At 56.4% G+C, this 14,465-nt stretch overlaps 1 protein-coding gene across 1 annotated transcript in view; it reads left to right on the forward strand.

Annotated features, from left to right (window-relative positions):
- The window catches only part of SLC9A3R2 (SLC9A3 regulator 2), a 53,000-nt gene that overhangs the window by 33,682 nt on the left and 4,853 nt on the right, over window positions 1–14,465 (forward strand). The window contains 4 exon segments of the mRNA XM_035895949.1: window positions 6,782–6,958; window positions 10,317–10,470; window positions 12,603–12,646; window positions 13,276–13,338. Coding sequence (XP_035751842.1) covers window positions 6,782–6,958; window positions 10,317–10,470; window positions 12,603–12,646; window positions 13,276–13,338 — 438 coding nt within the window.

Here is a 14,465-nt window from a genome sequence, read left to right on the forward strand (position 1 = left end):
GAATGTGTGAGAGGAAGCCCCCTGCGTGTGTTTTCTCCAGCTCGGCTGCAGCAGAGGCAGAAAGGCTTGACGTGTCTTGGGGTGATCTGGAGCCTGGAGCGCATCCAGGCAGCGCAGTGCCTAACAGCGGTGATTAGAGCCTATTTGGCTGCCCTCAGGAAAGGGCAAAGCCCACCGGGCTGCGCCACGCAGGGGTGGAGCTGGTGCCAGGAGCAGCCCCAAAAGCGCCGGTGGGTGCAGGGTGCTGCGGGCGAGGTGGTCCCAGGCAGGATTGAGCCGATTAGGTGGCATGCTCGGATCTCCGGTGATTACGCGCTGTGATGGGGCCGAGGAGGCCGTCACACCCACAGCAGATGAGCTCAGATTTGAGCAAATCCCCGTTCCGGGGGGATGAGTGGGGCTGGAGCTCCCACTGCCTTCACGGTGCCACCATCAGACACCACGCGCTTCCTGGCTGTGCCCAGAACATCCCTTCGGCCTTGGAGGAGGTCCAGGGGGTGAACCCCCTTGGCTGAGGTGCACGGCAGCATCGTGGCTTCGGCGCGGGGGTCTGCAGGAGCTGCCGGGCTCCCGCGGCAGATGGTACCGACCCGGCCTCGGCCGCTAGACTAGCTCTGTGTTTGTGCGTGTGTGTGTGCTCAGCCCTCCTCTTCCTCCTCCTCTTCTTCCTCCTCTCCTGGAGGACCTGGGAGAGGTGGGTGTTGGTGCTGGCACCGGTGCCTTATTTATGGAATAAATCCCTAAAGCATGACTTTTCAAGGAGTTTTAGCCCATTGTGGGGTGTGTGTTTGCCTGCGCAGTGCAGGGAGATGTGGGGTGGAGCGGTGTGGCTGGCGATGCTCTCGGGACCCGACCCAACTGTGCTTGGCCGCCGCTGTCTTTGAGCATCCCGGGCAGGGAGAGACCCGCGGCTGTGCTGGCTGGGTTGTCCGAGGCTGGGCAACAGCTCGCTGGGCTGGGCTGGCAGCGAGTTTGCATCACGCTCAAAAGCGTGTGCTAACCCCTGCGTGATGGAGGTCTTTGAAGAGCCCTTTTCATCACCGGCCCCGCTCAACGTCACAACTGCGGGTGAGGGTTTGAACCCACGGGCTGGTTTGGTGAGTGCCCTTGGGGAAGGTGGTGGGCAGGGGCCGGGGGGAGCCCGGGGCAGCCCCGTCCCAGAGCTGGAGCTTGGGGCCGGGTCAGAGATGATGGCGTGTGGGTCTTTGACGCCGGTGGCCTCGTGGTGTTGAGCTGGGGCTGGCGCTGGAGCCAGTGAGGGACTTTTCTAGGGGCAGGTGGGTTCTGCTTGGACAGCGGAGCATGGTGGGTGGCTCTGCTGCCCCTCAAAAGCCGGGAGGTGAGTTTGTTTCAGGAAACAGAAAAGGCCAAAATGCCAGCAGTTTGGTGCTTCTGTGAGTGGGTTCTGCTTGCACAGAGGCTGGCACCTACTAATTAATTACATGGAAACCCCTTGTTAATCAGAGACGGTGACGTTTATGATACCGGCTCCATGGTGGAGCGTGCCCGAAACATCCAGACGTACGGTATGGGAACAGTCCCGGTTACTGCAGGGAGCTGCAGGGGGGTGGCACGAAGCCTGTGCTGTGGCATCCCGGTGAGCTGGGGGTGGGTGGCCCCCGCGGGCCCCCGTTGAGCTGGGGAGGTGGCCCCAAGGGACCCCACTGAGCCAAGAGGAGGCCCTGGGGGTCCCCGGCTCCCAGCAGCAGTGCTGGAAACTCTAAGGGAAAAAAATCAGATGCTGCAAGAGTTGCAGTAAGATTGTGAGAGCTGGCAACACCCAACCAGTTTTGTTTTGTTTAATTGAAAGCCTTTCATTGTTATATAATGTCTTGTTTGTGCATTTTTAAATGGACCAGCTTGAGTAGCGTTTCCGAAACCTTTTTCCTTCTAAAATGATGACGATTTGCCTCAGGCAGCAGCAGCTCCAGGGGTGGTGTGGCAACACAGCTTATTTATTTGCACGCACACATAGGTACCTGGGGACATGTACAGAGAGCGATGCTTGTCAGTGGAGTACGACATGCCATAGCTTCTTAATCCAATTTAGGAAATCAGTGGTAGTATCAAGGTACCTAGAAAAAAAAGTTGCTTTCTTTCGCAATTTCTTTTGCATGCAAATAGACATAGATCGTTCACTTTTTATTTTTGCTGTCTAGTGCCCATGTGAATCTAACTTACCCAAACTGGCTTTTATCTTCTTGGCACATGAAAGGGCAGTGAAGCCTCCTCCAGAGCAATACTGAAGCATTTCTGCAGGGCTGAGTGTTGGCAGATAACATGCCACCATTACGGGGAACGCTTCGTCGCAGGGCTTGGGTTTCACAAAGGCAAAATCCAACCCCCACTAGAGCTTAGGAAATATCTTCCCAAAACACAACCAGGGAAACGTTGGCACCGGTGGAAAAGAAAGTAAATAGCAGAGCTGGCAAGAGGCTCAGGAGCTCCGTGTCAACGGTGCACGTAAGCGCAAAGTGATTGAGCACCCGGGTCTGGGTGAAGTGAGGGGAGCATCAGAGTTTGCTTAATCCCGGAGAGGGGCTTTGCAGAGCTGTGGTCTAAGACCTGTTTTTTCCAGTGGCCGAGGATTGCGTTGGGAGGTTTAAGAGCCCAGCGAAAGCCCCGGCTCATCTCTGTGGGAGGATAAGCAGTTTTGCCCAAGGATTTCTGCTCGGAACAGATGCTGAACTGGGAGGGTTTGTTTATTTATTTATTTTTCAAAACAAAGGTCTTGAATTCATTTCAGTTAAGGACCTTGAATTCAAGATTTTTTGTGGTGAAAGTAGAGCAAGCCCGGGTAGGACAGGGCACTGGTAACAACCCTCGCAAACAGAGCGCTCCTGCAGGCGAAGCTTTCCCCCGCGCTGTTTATTTATCAAGTAATTTGATTTCACTTGATTGCTTGGATTTCACTTGATCCCAGGGGATCCCCTGCCAGCCTGTCCCCCCACAGCTGCCTGCCAAGCCCCAGGGATCCCCACGCTGGGATGGCAGCTACAGCACGGCGTTTTTGGGTGATTTTCTCGGTGCTTTCACCCTGCTGACCCCATAAAATGGAGAAAGAGGAAAGTGGTTTAAAAAGGCCCTTTCTCAATTTGAATAGGTGATCCCAGGAGTGTTCCCCTCCGCTTGCGGGACGTGGCCCCTTTTCCTAGCCCCGTGCATCCTTTAAGGTCACGCGGATCCGACCCTCTTTGGCCGGTTGAATCATTTCCTGTTTTCTTCAGTTTTTTGAAGAACTCCAAGGCAAGCTGGAAATGTTTGCAGATAGGGTGAACAGACTGCTCCAGGGCCATGGGAAAAATACAGGCGTGCTGAAGCTGTGGAGGGAGAGGATGCGTGTGCGGGGTCATGGCAGGTGGAGGGGCTGGTGGCTTTTGCTGAGCAGGTAGCCAAAGCACTTTGGGAGCCCTGCCCTGTTTAGGATGGGTTTTATCCATTGGTGGGCGTTGCGCTGATGATTTTTCCCTTTTAAGAACTGGTCTGTGCCTTGAGGTGTCAATGCCAAGAGCATCTCCCTGGGCAGGTGCCTGTGGGTCTCTTTTTCTCCAAAACCTGTCCTGGTAGCATCCACGCACCCTGCAAACTCGGCTGTGGTGTGTGTGCGTGAGCAGTCACCGAGGCTTTTCTTGCAGCTCCCTCCGCCCTTTTTTTTAATAAAAAACAGCATTGCCAGGTTAATCTCCATAAATGTTCGGGTACGGTTTGCAGCTGGTCCAGGCGCGCTGCGATGGGCGCTGCCAACGATGGCCCTCGTTTGCAAGTCCTTTTTGAGGAATTTGGTGCTCTGGCCCCGAGGAGTCGGGGTGGCCGAGGTCACCCTCCTGTGCTGGAGCGGCAATGTCACAGGCAGCTCTGCCCTCATGCCCAGCGAGGGCTGGTCAGCTCGTATCCCCATTTCTTCCTGGGTGCTGGGGTGGAGCTGGTCAAGCTGAGTCCCGACCCACCTCTGTTCCCCATGGGCATTGCAGCCACGGCCAAAATTTCCTCTGCTGTTTGCCCCAGGACTCTGGGACCGATCTCATTGCTTGTGGTCGGCACGCGCCCATGCAGGTGGGAGCAGATGGGTGCGAGCGGATGCAGCTCCAGCTCTTGCTTTGGCCCTGGGAAAGGCTTTGCTCTTGCCTCCTTACTTTGGGGTTTGGCTGGGCTGGGGGCCCACGGGGGGCTCAGGCTGTCAGCCCCGCAGGGGCTGGGTTTGGAAGAGTTCACTGTGGGGAAGCAAAGCGCCAAGGGCATGGAAGAGGCAGTTTGGTGTGGTCACCTGGGAAGATGCAGCCTTGAGTGATGGGGGGGAAAGCGGCTTTTTTTGCTTTCATATTCCCAACAAAGGGCTATGCGGGGATGGAGGCTGCAGTCATGCCAGAGTCATCTCCTGGGCTCCTCTGACCCACAGTGAACCCCACCAGCTCCAGTATTCCATGAGCAGCTCAAGGAGAGCTGTGCTGGGATATTTGTTTACATCCCATGGAGCTGGTGGGTGCGTATGGGGTCGGAGCAAGAGCTGGACAGGGCGAGGGGGGGTTTCCCCCCGCAGTGAAGCAGTGGTAGTGGGTTTCTGCCTCCCCTTGCCCTGTCCCCAGGTCTCATCCCATCGCATTAAAGCCTGCAGCAGGCAGTGGGTGCTGGGAGGGGTGTCTGGTGTCTGGAGCCCCTGCTTACCGGGCGGCCATGGTCACAGCTTGCAGCACGGGGACCTGTGCTCTCTGTGGCATGAAACTGGTGTTTCTTGCTGGGATTATTTGGGTTTATCTCTTGTCATCTGTAGCCTCTGTCCCCTGCCAGCGGCAGCAGTGTCACCCTGGCTGGGTGTGTTTGTGTGACCGTGCTCAGTGCGGGTGATGATTGATGCCCTGAGCTCTGCAAAGTGGGGAACCCAGCTGGGGACAGGCACATGCGTTGAGGTGTTAGTTATGTTTTGGCGTTTGCCCATAGGTGCTCAGCGGGGAGCGGAGGCCTGGCGATGGAAGGGTACTGCAAGGCTGCTCTCTCCATCCCTGTCAGCAGCCGGTGGCTCTGCGGCCTTGCCGAGGGTGAAAGGCAGAGCCATTCCCCAGCACGGTTGGTCCCTGGGGGTGACGACTCTGCATGTCCCTGCCTGATGCTTCTCCAGAAAATCCTTTCTTTGGGGGGATGTAGGGGATGGGATCAGCCTCCAGAGTGACTTGGCTGTGGCAGTGCCTGGCCACCCAGTAATTGGCTTGCTTACGGGCTGTGCTCCTCCTGTGGGAATTAGGTGCTGCCCCCGGGGGTGCCATCGACGGGCCACCGCTGGCCCCACGGGGAGCCAGGAGATCAGCGAGTGCCAGCGAATTGATTCAGGCTCTTCGCTGCCCTCCATATTTGCCCCACCGTAACTCGCGGTGGCCAAAAATTACCTTGTGTGATTGCAAACTGAGTTATTCCCTGTCATCACTGGGGCACACGAGGATCCTGTGGATAGTCCTGGCTCCATGGTGGCAGCGGGAAGCATCCTTTGGCTTGTTTGGTTCTTGCCGCATGGGGTCTATGTGCAGCTGGAGCCCCTGGGCATCATCCCTGGGATCCCCCCATGCGAGCGGTGGCCGGGCCAGCCCTCCTGGGCATCAGCCGTGGGTGCCCTTGGGTCCCGCAGCCCTTCCTGCAGGGGAAGCAGCTTCTAAGCAACATCGAGGATGTTTTGCAGAAACAACCCCAAAGTACTGCGAGTGCAAGGAGCTGCCGGCCCAGTGTGGCGTGTGGGAGCCCTGGAGCCGTCAGAGGATGGAAGATACCTCTGGGCATGTGGTGGGAGTGGAGGGGGCATGGGTTTGGTGTTTCATGGTACCTTTTGGCAAAGACCGGAACGTCGAGGAAGTTGCAGCATGGGTTTTTAATTTGAAAGGAAAGGCTGTAAGAGATTGCACCTTAAGTGTGATCTGCAAAACATCAGGTCTGTTAGCAGGAGGGGAGCAACGTTTCTTTTAGTGAAAGATTAAAACTCAGCCACAGGGGATGCTTTCCTTTAACCACAGATGAAAATGAAAACCCCTGTCTCCAAGGCAGCTCTTGCCGGGGACGTGGTGCTGTGCCGTGAGCTGGGGCTGCCCGGCACATGGGGGCTGGAAGGGACTGTGCGGAGGCTGCTGGGGAGAGCAGCATCTGCCAGGGTGCAATGGGTCCTGCAGACTTGGAGAAAAGCTGGTATTTGTTGCTGCCCCAAGGAGCCGTAGAGCATCTTCCATGGGATGGGGAGAAGGCACTCCTCACCTGCTCCTTCATCGCTCATCCTACAGCAAGCTCAGCCCTTCCGTGCTGTGGGGAGCCATCAGGCGGGGGGTTCATCACCACCCCGGCCCCCAGAGCTGCTCCGCTGGGAGGTGATCGCACCCATAGGCAATGCCGATGTCGCTGGGACCAAGGGCATGGCACTGCCTTAAATAAATTACTAAGGTTAATCCAGTGTCTCTGCTCTCAGGTTTGGTTCCTCCTTGCCCGGGGCTGTGGCACCAGGGCTCAGCTGCTGCTGGGAGGGTCTTGGTGTACAGGCAGACTTTATCCAAGCTGCTTTTGGTGAAGGAAGTGCATTTTTTGTGTTGTTTTAATTTTTTCTGGAATGGTTTCGGACAATTGATTTTCTAAAATAGACTCAATGAGAGGAAATTCATTTGTTAACCTGTCTCTGTTCAGGGCAATGGGAGGACAGGCTGCAGATATGGTGTTTCCTCGGTCGCTTTATTTATGATTGCATCTGCCTAGAGCAAAACCAAACCTATAAATTAAATGTTCTGTCTCCCCCCCCAACCCCCCCTCTGTTAATCAGGATTTAAACGGACAGAAGGAGCTGTGCCCACGTCTCTGCCACCTGAAGAAAGGCCCCAATGGCTACGGCTTCAACCTGCACAGTGAGAAGTCCCGGCCAGGGCAGTTCATCCGCTCAGTCGACCCCGACTCGCCAGCCTCCAGAGCGGGGCTGCGGCCCCAGGACCGGCTGGTGGAGGTAAGGGCATGGGGCGTTTGGCACCTCCCTTCCTGGGAAGCCTTTTGGGGTTTCCTGGGCACATGCCGCACAGGGATGTTCAATCCTGCCCAGCCTGGCAGGAGCAGCCGTGTCCTGTCCCCCTCTTGCAGGAGGGGAGAGGGGCAGCAGAAGCAATGGGACACTCGGGAAGCCTGAAGCTGAAACAAGCCCCCATCCCATGACCTTTTCCATCAGATCCCCCCTGTATTGCTTGGTAATACGGAGTTGTAAGACCTATGCGGGTGCTTAGGCAGCAGCTTCTTGATCCTCTGGCAGCTCATTCAAAGCGGGCACTGGTGAGCACTGAAATCTGGGTGATGCTGCTGGCTCTGGCTGGCACAGAGGAGGGTTGGAGTAGGCAAACTGCTGCCCCTCTGCCCGTCCGGGTGGCTCGGGGGTGGCAGGGGGATCCTGCCGACCGATGAGGCATTCAATGGGTGCCCGTCTCCCCTCTGCAGCACAGCAAGCCCTGTGCTGGGTGGCATTGCCTGCTGCCACTTGGTGCTGGAGCTGGCTCTGCCCGCTGCAGTGAAAGGGGTTTGGGGACATGTGGGACCTGTCCCACCACCAGCGCAGGGGAGGGGGTGACATCCCACCCAGCCCCCCTCCCATCTGGCGTCCTGCCATGGGCGCAGGGACGGGTCAGTGCTGCCCATCCGAGCTGATGCACTGCCAGGCAGGTGTCTAGAAAAAAAAAAGCAGGGGGGGGAAAAGCTTTGCAGAGATTTTAAGGTATGAAATGGTGAAAGATGAGGGGAAAAATTGCTCTTGGAAGCATCTTCCTGGTCACCGAGTGCTGGACAACACAAGTTTTGATGTGACTGGGAATTGCCCTCCCTTCAGCTCATTTGTGTCTTGTGTTTTTCCTGGAGAATGAGGTTTCCTCATCCAGGGCTGCCTGCGCTTTGGGCACAGCTTGAGCAGCAAAAGGGCAGCGGGACAGGCAGGGCTTGAGCTGGCAGCCGGTGCTCCAGGCACCACAGCCATCGCCCCTTTGGCATCCCGTGGGAGCACGTGGATGCCCCCTGCTTGGGGAAATGCGGGGCCCTTCCCCAGGAGGGTGAACCCTGAAACCCTCCCACAGGGGCCAAACCGTGGCCCTCGCCACCATCTCCAGCAGGGGAAAGGGATTTGCACACGTGGAGGAAAATACTAGTGTCCTGCGGAGCTGGGCAAGTTGGGGAAATACTAAGACCAAAGCACTTGCCTGCTTTCTAGCCCCTGTGGGAGCTGGTGGGAGCTGCTCCCACTTCCCAGCACTGGGAATTTTAATGCTAGGAGCAGCATGGGGCCAGGAGCGGGGTGCCAGTGGCATCAGCTCCCGGCAGCGCAGTGTCGTGGCGAGGGGTTGTGTTATTTATTTATCGGTGCTTGGCAGAGCGCCTGGCACATACAAAGCGGCAAGGGGTGAGCTGGCGAGCTCAGAAACCCAATCCCCTCCATACCTGCTCTTTGGGGTTTTGATAAATATTTGATGCCCCCCAGCCCTGCTGCGCTGGGTGGGCTGGGGGTGCCGGGTCAGGGGGGAGCAGTTCCGTGCTGCCTGGCCAAGCTCAAGCGGGGGTGAATTGGGGTGACTGGGAGAGGTGGCAGGGTGCTGCCGGGGATGGAGCAGGGTTACAAGCCAGCAGCTGAGGTTGCCAGTGAGGTGCAAAGCCTGGGGAGGAGGGGGTTCCTTTCCCATCCCTGCCCTCAGGACCTGCTTTTGCCCCAGGTTTGTGTTCAGGCATCCGAAACGCAAAGGGAGAGACAAAGTTTGGAGCTGGCCCAGCTCGGGCTCTGCAGCATCTGCCTGCCTTGTCCCTTTGGGGCAGGGATGAGCCTCCTCTGGGTCGTGCTGAGGCTGCCAGGGGGCTGGAGTGACCCAGAGGAGGCAGCTGCTCATCCCACTGCGATGCAGCCACGCCTTTGCAGAGCGAGAGGGACCGTGGCTGGGCCAGGACCAACCTCCTCCGCTGTCCTGCTTCCCTGGGACGGGCTGCAACCCACTGGGTGCTGCTGGGGCGAAGCCACGCGGGCGTAGCTCAGCCCCCCAGGGGGCTGCCTGGACGGGGTTACCCGCACGCCCAGGCTCAGTCCCTGACGTTGGCATGGGTATGCTTCAGGGTCTGGGGCAGGAGAAGGCAGTTGTCTATCTGCAGCAGAAGGAGGAATAAAAACCTGTTGATGCTGGTGATCCTGGACAGCTGGGTCTCTGCAGGAGGGCAGGCGTGTGCATCCAAAGCGTGCAGTTATAATGTTATGCATGGCTTAGAAAAACAAACAAAACCTGCCCTCTGCTCCTCCTAACGAAGGCCTTTCTGTGCTGGACCGATTTCTAAGTCTCTGATTTGTTTCAGAAAGCTGTAGTAAGGGGGTAGCTGTTTTTAAGAGGAGGAGGTTACTCTGTTCCCGGTGATCTCTGTGCCACCAGCACTCTCCCCCCTTCTCCTTCCAAGCTGAGTTAGCACATGGCTCCACTGTCCTGCAGGCAGGTGCCTTCAGACACCGAAGCCAGGATGGGTGGTGAAGGGTGGGTTGAGCTTTGCTGGAGAGGGGCTGAAGCACTGAAAAGAGTTTATGGCACAAAAGCAGGTCCAGCAGCAAGGGGCTGGGCGGCGAGGAGACCTTCGCCTGCGGGACAAAGGGTGATTCATTCCCCACCCGAACAATGCCTCAAAATCACAGCCGTCCCCTCCCTGCAGGGAACAATCGGGAGCAGGGGATCATGTTCCCCGGTAGGTCCCAGCTTGCACGCAGGGAAGGGAGAACTGAATCAGTGTGGCAGGCACGGGGACTCGCCCACCAGGACACTGGAAATCCACAGTTTTCCATCACGGAGGGATGAACAATGGTGCGGTGATGCCACAGCCACCCGGGCAGGGCCAGGGAGCTGGACGTGCTGGCAGGACCCAGCCCGCTGCCCATACACATGGTTGCACCCCGTAGGCAGCCTGAGATACCTAGGGCACGTCCCGAGGTGAAGGCTGGGTTTGAAATCACTAAAGAGCAGCCAGAACATGTCGGCAGGACCTTGGGTGGATGAGGTGGTGGAGTCTAGGGGCTGTGGTTCTCAACAGAGGTGTTTGGGATGTGGGCAGAGACAGGGGCATGCGGTAACATGAAGGATGCTCTGGCAGAGGCACTGGGGGGGGTTGTCTAGGAGGCTGCTGCTGGCTTGAGGGGGGGGGGAAGGAAGAAGCCTGCAGCCTTCCTATCATCCCAATGGAAACTAAAAAAGGAAAATCCCATCCCTTAGGGGATGAGGAGGCTGGTCTGGTGGTCTGTGAGCCGGGATCAACATCTCTGCTGCGGGGGGGAAGGCACAGACTTGGGTTTTGATGCTGTCGCTTTCCAGGTGAACGGGATAAACGTGGAAGGGCTGCGGCACTCGGAGGTGGTGTCCCACATTAAGTCCAGGGAGAACGAAGCCAGGCTCTTGGTGGTGGACCCCGAGACAGACGATTACTTCAAGAAGCTGGGGGTGACCCCCACGGAGGAGCACACCAAAGGTGAGACCTTGCCTTCCCCGGGCAGCCTTGCCCCGCTGCCGTGACTCACCGTGCCACGGGTGGGATCTCCGAAGCCAGGGAGAGTCCCGTTTCCCTTCTGTCTCATCCCTCGGTAGTTTCCTGAGCACCACCCAGCTATTTGTAAAGAGTGAGAATACTTCCTGAGCTAGCCAAAACCCAATTTGTTATTTTTACATGGTGAATAATTAACTTAGGAACTTGCTGTCATAAAGTGGCTGAGGTAAAGGGAGGTGGGATTCCCAGGGGAGCTGGGTGTTCGGTGAGCGGTGGGCTTACGGAGGGATGCTCAGATGGGACTGGTCTGTCTGGCTGGGGCTGGGAAGCCTCTCTGACAGCTGTTCCTCAGGGCCCTACATTTTCGGCTGCAGCACCCACACCCTGGGGTGTCCGGTGTTGGAGCAGGTGGACCCGCAGGGTCTGGAGAGCAGAGCAATTTGCCCGGGGCATGGAGCTGGGGTCTCAGAAGGGAGAGTGCCATAAATCCCCCACTGCTCTTTGCTCCTATGAAGGAGCCTTGAAGGGTGCATCGAGAAACAGGGCAGGTTTAGGTTGGTCACTGGGAAAAATTCCTTCCCCGCAAGGGCTGTCAAGCCCTGGAAGGGGCTACCCAGGGCAGGGGTCGAGTCCCCACCCTGGGGGTATTTAAAAGCTGGGCAGCCGAGGTGCTTAGGGCCAGGGTTTAGTGGTGGAATGGTTGGGCTTGGTGAGCTTAAAGGGCTTTTCCAACCAAAACAGTTCTATGAAATACCGGAGCAAACGCTGTGTGCGCACAGGGGGAAGGCTTTCACGCCATGGCGATCACAGGGGTGGCTCTTGCAGGAAATATTTTCCTTGCTGTTGAAACCTGGCAGAGAAAGCTGCCTGTCCACTCTCCAACCTGTTGTGCTGCAGCTCCCGGGTGGGGAGGGAGTGGGGTGCTCCCTGTCCCAGCCCGTCCCGCCTCCTCGGCTGAATGTGCAGCTCTGTTTCCCAGTACAACTGTTCCTTATCTGATCTGCACTCCAGCTCCATGGGATGCTCAATGGGGAGATTTGTCCAAAGAAACGGGTCAAACAATGCAGAGAAGCAGACAGGGCAAAAACGGTGTCAGATGCTCCGCATCGGTTCGAGGAGGAGCTGGGGCAAGAGGTCTGCTGGCACCCGCAAAAAAGAAGCCCTTGTTCCCCAGGGTGGGGATGTCGCCAGGGCCACGGACACGCGGGGGGTGCGGGTGGGTGCTCGAGCCCCTGCCTTGGCTCTGCAGCTCTCGCCACCGTTTCGGCGCATCCGTCAGGGAACAAGAATTGGGTCTGCCTGGCTGGTGACAGTGTCATGTGTTGATGGCAAAGGGCTCTGGTAAATTCTGTTTTTTGTGGGATAAGAGAAAATAATAATTACACTCTTTAATAAAACTGCATTGACCTCAAGCTGACAATTTTGAAGTCTTACAGCTGATCCTAAGCACATCAGAAGCATTCGCGCTTGACATAATTCAGTCATTAATCCAGTCACAATTAACACATCTGTTAGCCTGGGACAGATGAGACGTGGTAATGCCTTGAGCAATGACTTGATTGTGGTGACGGGCAGCTTATCTGCATAAGATCTGCCATTGTGTGGAATCGTTGTGTGCAAATCGTTGGAAGTGAGCAAAAAAAAAAAAAATGCCAGGGTACCTGGGGAGCAGGTTGTCCACCGCGTCCCTTGTTGTGGCACCACAAAGATGATTTCGGTGAAGAACGTTGGGTTGGTTTTTAAGATTTCTGATTAGACAGCTTCTGAAGAAAAATTACTTTACGGTCAAAAAAAAAAAAAGGGAGCGCACTGAATTTAGTGGTTGTAGAAGGAAGTTACTTGGTGCCCTTCTTGGAGGGTTTTCTGATGAAAACAGGGTGAAATGAAGTGTAGTCAGGGGAATTGGGAAGATTTTGGTTCCAGAAGGGCACAAGGGGGATGGGCTGGCTCTGGTGTGGGCTCGGAAGGAGCACGGGACATAGTCGAGATGTGCTGAGCTGGTGGGGTGGGCTCAGGGCTGCTGGGTGGGCGATGCTGAGGGATGCGTGCCTGGCAGCTGAGGCCAGCGATCCCAGCCAAGTACATTTACCCTGTGTTTTCTTTTCTGTGGTCAATAGGTGTGGTACTGCAGCCCATGACAAATGGATCTGCACAGACCCAGGTGAGTTCCTGCCTGCTCCAGGATGCCCTGACAGCTGGGGTGGCTGGGCAGCATCCCAGGTTAGCGCAGTTGAGGGGAATGTGTTGGAGTGATCGAGAGGGATTGGGGGTGAGAGGCCAGGCTCCTGGCATGCCTGGCTTTCCTTGGCTCCCTCCCATGACACATGAGCCTGTCGGAATGACTTGCCAGCCTGCAGAGTGCAGAGGGATGCTCATTATGTCCCCAAGGTTCATTTAGCTCAGCTTAACTGCTGCTGGCTGATTTTAATTGGTTCCCACTGCAGCTTTCATTTAGCGGTTGAACAGGGCTGGTTTCAGCCCCATTTAATCACTGTTCCCAGTGACAGAGGGTGGAGGTGAGCGGCTGCCCGGTGCTGGCAGGATGGGGACCACGCTTGCCCTGGCGCGGGGGATCCCAGGGAGCTCCCGTCTGTGTATGCGTGTGTGTATGCACACGGGTGTGTGCAGGGTCCCTTCGGCAGGACCCTTCCCTCCGGTCCCTGGACAAGCCAGGCGTTGCTCTCTGCCTGGGCTGGGATGTCTGTCCCTACCTGGCTGGAGCATTTTTCTGCCCAGAATTTTTTTTCTAATTCCTTGTGCAAGCTGGACTAACATTTTCATTTCCTCTAGCTGAACGGAGGATCCACATCTTCGTCTCATAGTGATCTTCAAAGTCCTGGGAAGGAATCGGAGGTAAAAACCCCAAACGTTCCCCCCTCCCTTTTAGATACGATTGTAGGTCTGTGCTTGCCTTACGATGCTGTGTAACAGCGCCTTTCCGTGCATTTCCAGTTTTGTCTCATGGACTTAGGTACGCTTGTATCCGCCCAGCAGGCAAAATACAGAGTTTTCTTTCATCCCTTGCTCTGTAGATGTGCATGAAGTGGAGCTGTGTGCTGTCAGCAGCTGCTGGTTCCAGCACAGAGCTGGTTTCTGGCATATCTCCTCCGAGCGGCTGGTTAAGGGCTCGGGACCCTGGGGCTGACGTGCGCTGTAGCAGCCACAAGCTGGTGTTGCAGAGAGGTGCATGCAAAGCTGAGCATCTACAAACTGCATTTGCAAACTGCCCCCTGCAAATCAGCATCTGGAAGGTGTGACAGCATTCAAACGCAAATTAAATCTCACCTCGTTCTTCTCTCCTTCAGAAACGTGCGGGGTTTGATTAAGTAGTTTAAAGGAGACTCTGCGAGGTTTGGGTCATTTGACCGTCTCCGTCCCTTGCCAGTGAGCTGCCAGCTCCACGGGCCAAGTCCGGGCTGCAAATTCTTTCTCCTCTTTGTCCGGGGGACAGAAAAGCTCGTGGGGTTTGTGTGGCCTCTGCCAGCAGCAGCAATGTCCCCTGTTAACGGATGAGTTTGGCAAAGGTGCGGATGGATGCGTGCTCTGTTCCCTGGGCAAGCCCCTGGCTCTGGGAGGACCCACACCCATCCAGGCTCATCCCTCCAGGCATGAAGACCTCGGGGAGGCGATGGCAAACCGAGCAGAGGAGAGCACCGAGGGGTAACAGCAGCAAGCGAATCGGTGCATTGCTGGGCTCTGACTCATGCTCAACTAGTTTGAAAGGAGGTGTGAGATGAAGGACGTCTGCAAGAGTTTTAGACCTTAAGTGTATTTACACTGTCGAGCTACAGGGCAGGAGGTGAGGCTGGGAAGCCGGGAGGGCAGGAGGAGCGGAGCTGCGAGGTTCAAGTGCTGCTAACAGGAACAAGGCAGGGTAAAATTTAAAACAAACCAAAAAAAAGCCAAATTTCTTTTAGCTTGGAGCAGAGTGAATTTATCGCAGGGTTTAAAAGAGTTGCTCGAGATGGGAGGAGCATGGG

This window comes from Egretta garzetta, unplaced genomic scaffold (genome assembly GCF_000687185.1).
Source record: "Egretta garzetta isolate BGI_Z169 unplaced genomic scaffold, ASM68718v1 scaffold426, whole genome shotgun sequence".
Lineage (NCBI taxonomy): Eukaryota > Metazoa > Chordata > Aves > Pelecaniformes > Ardeidae > Egretta > Egretta garzetta.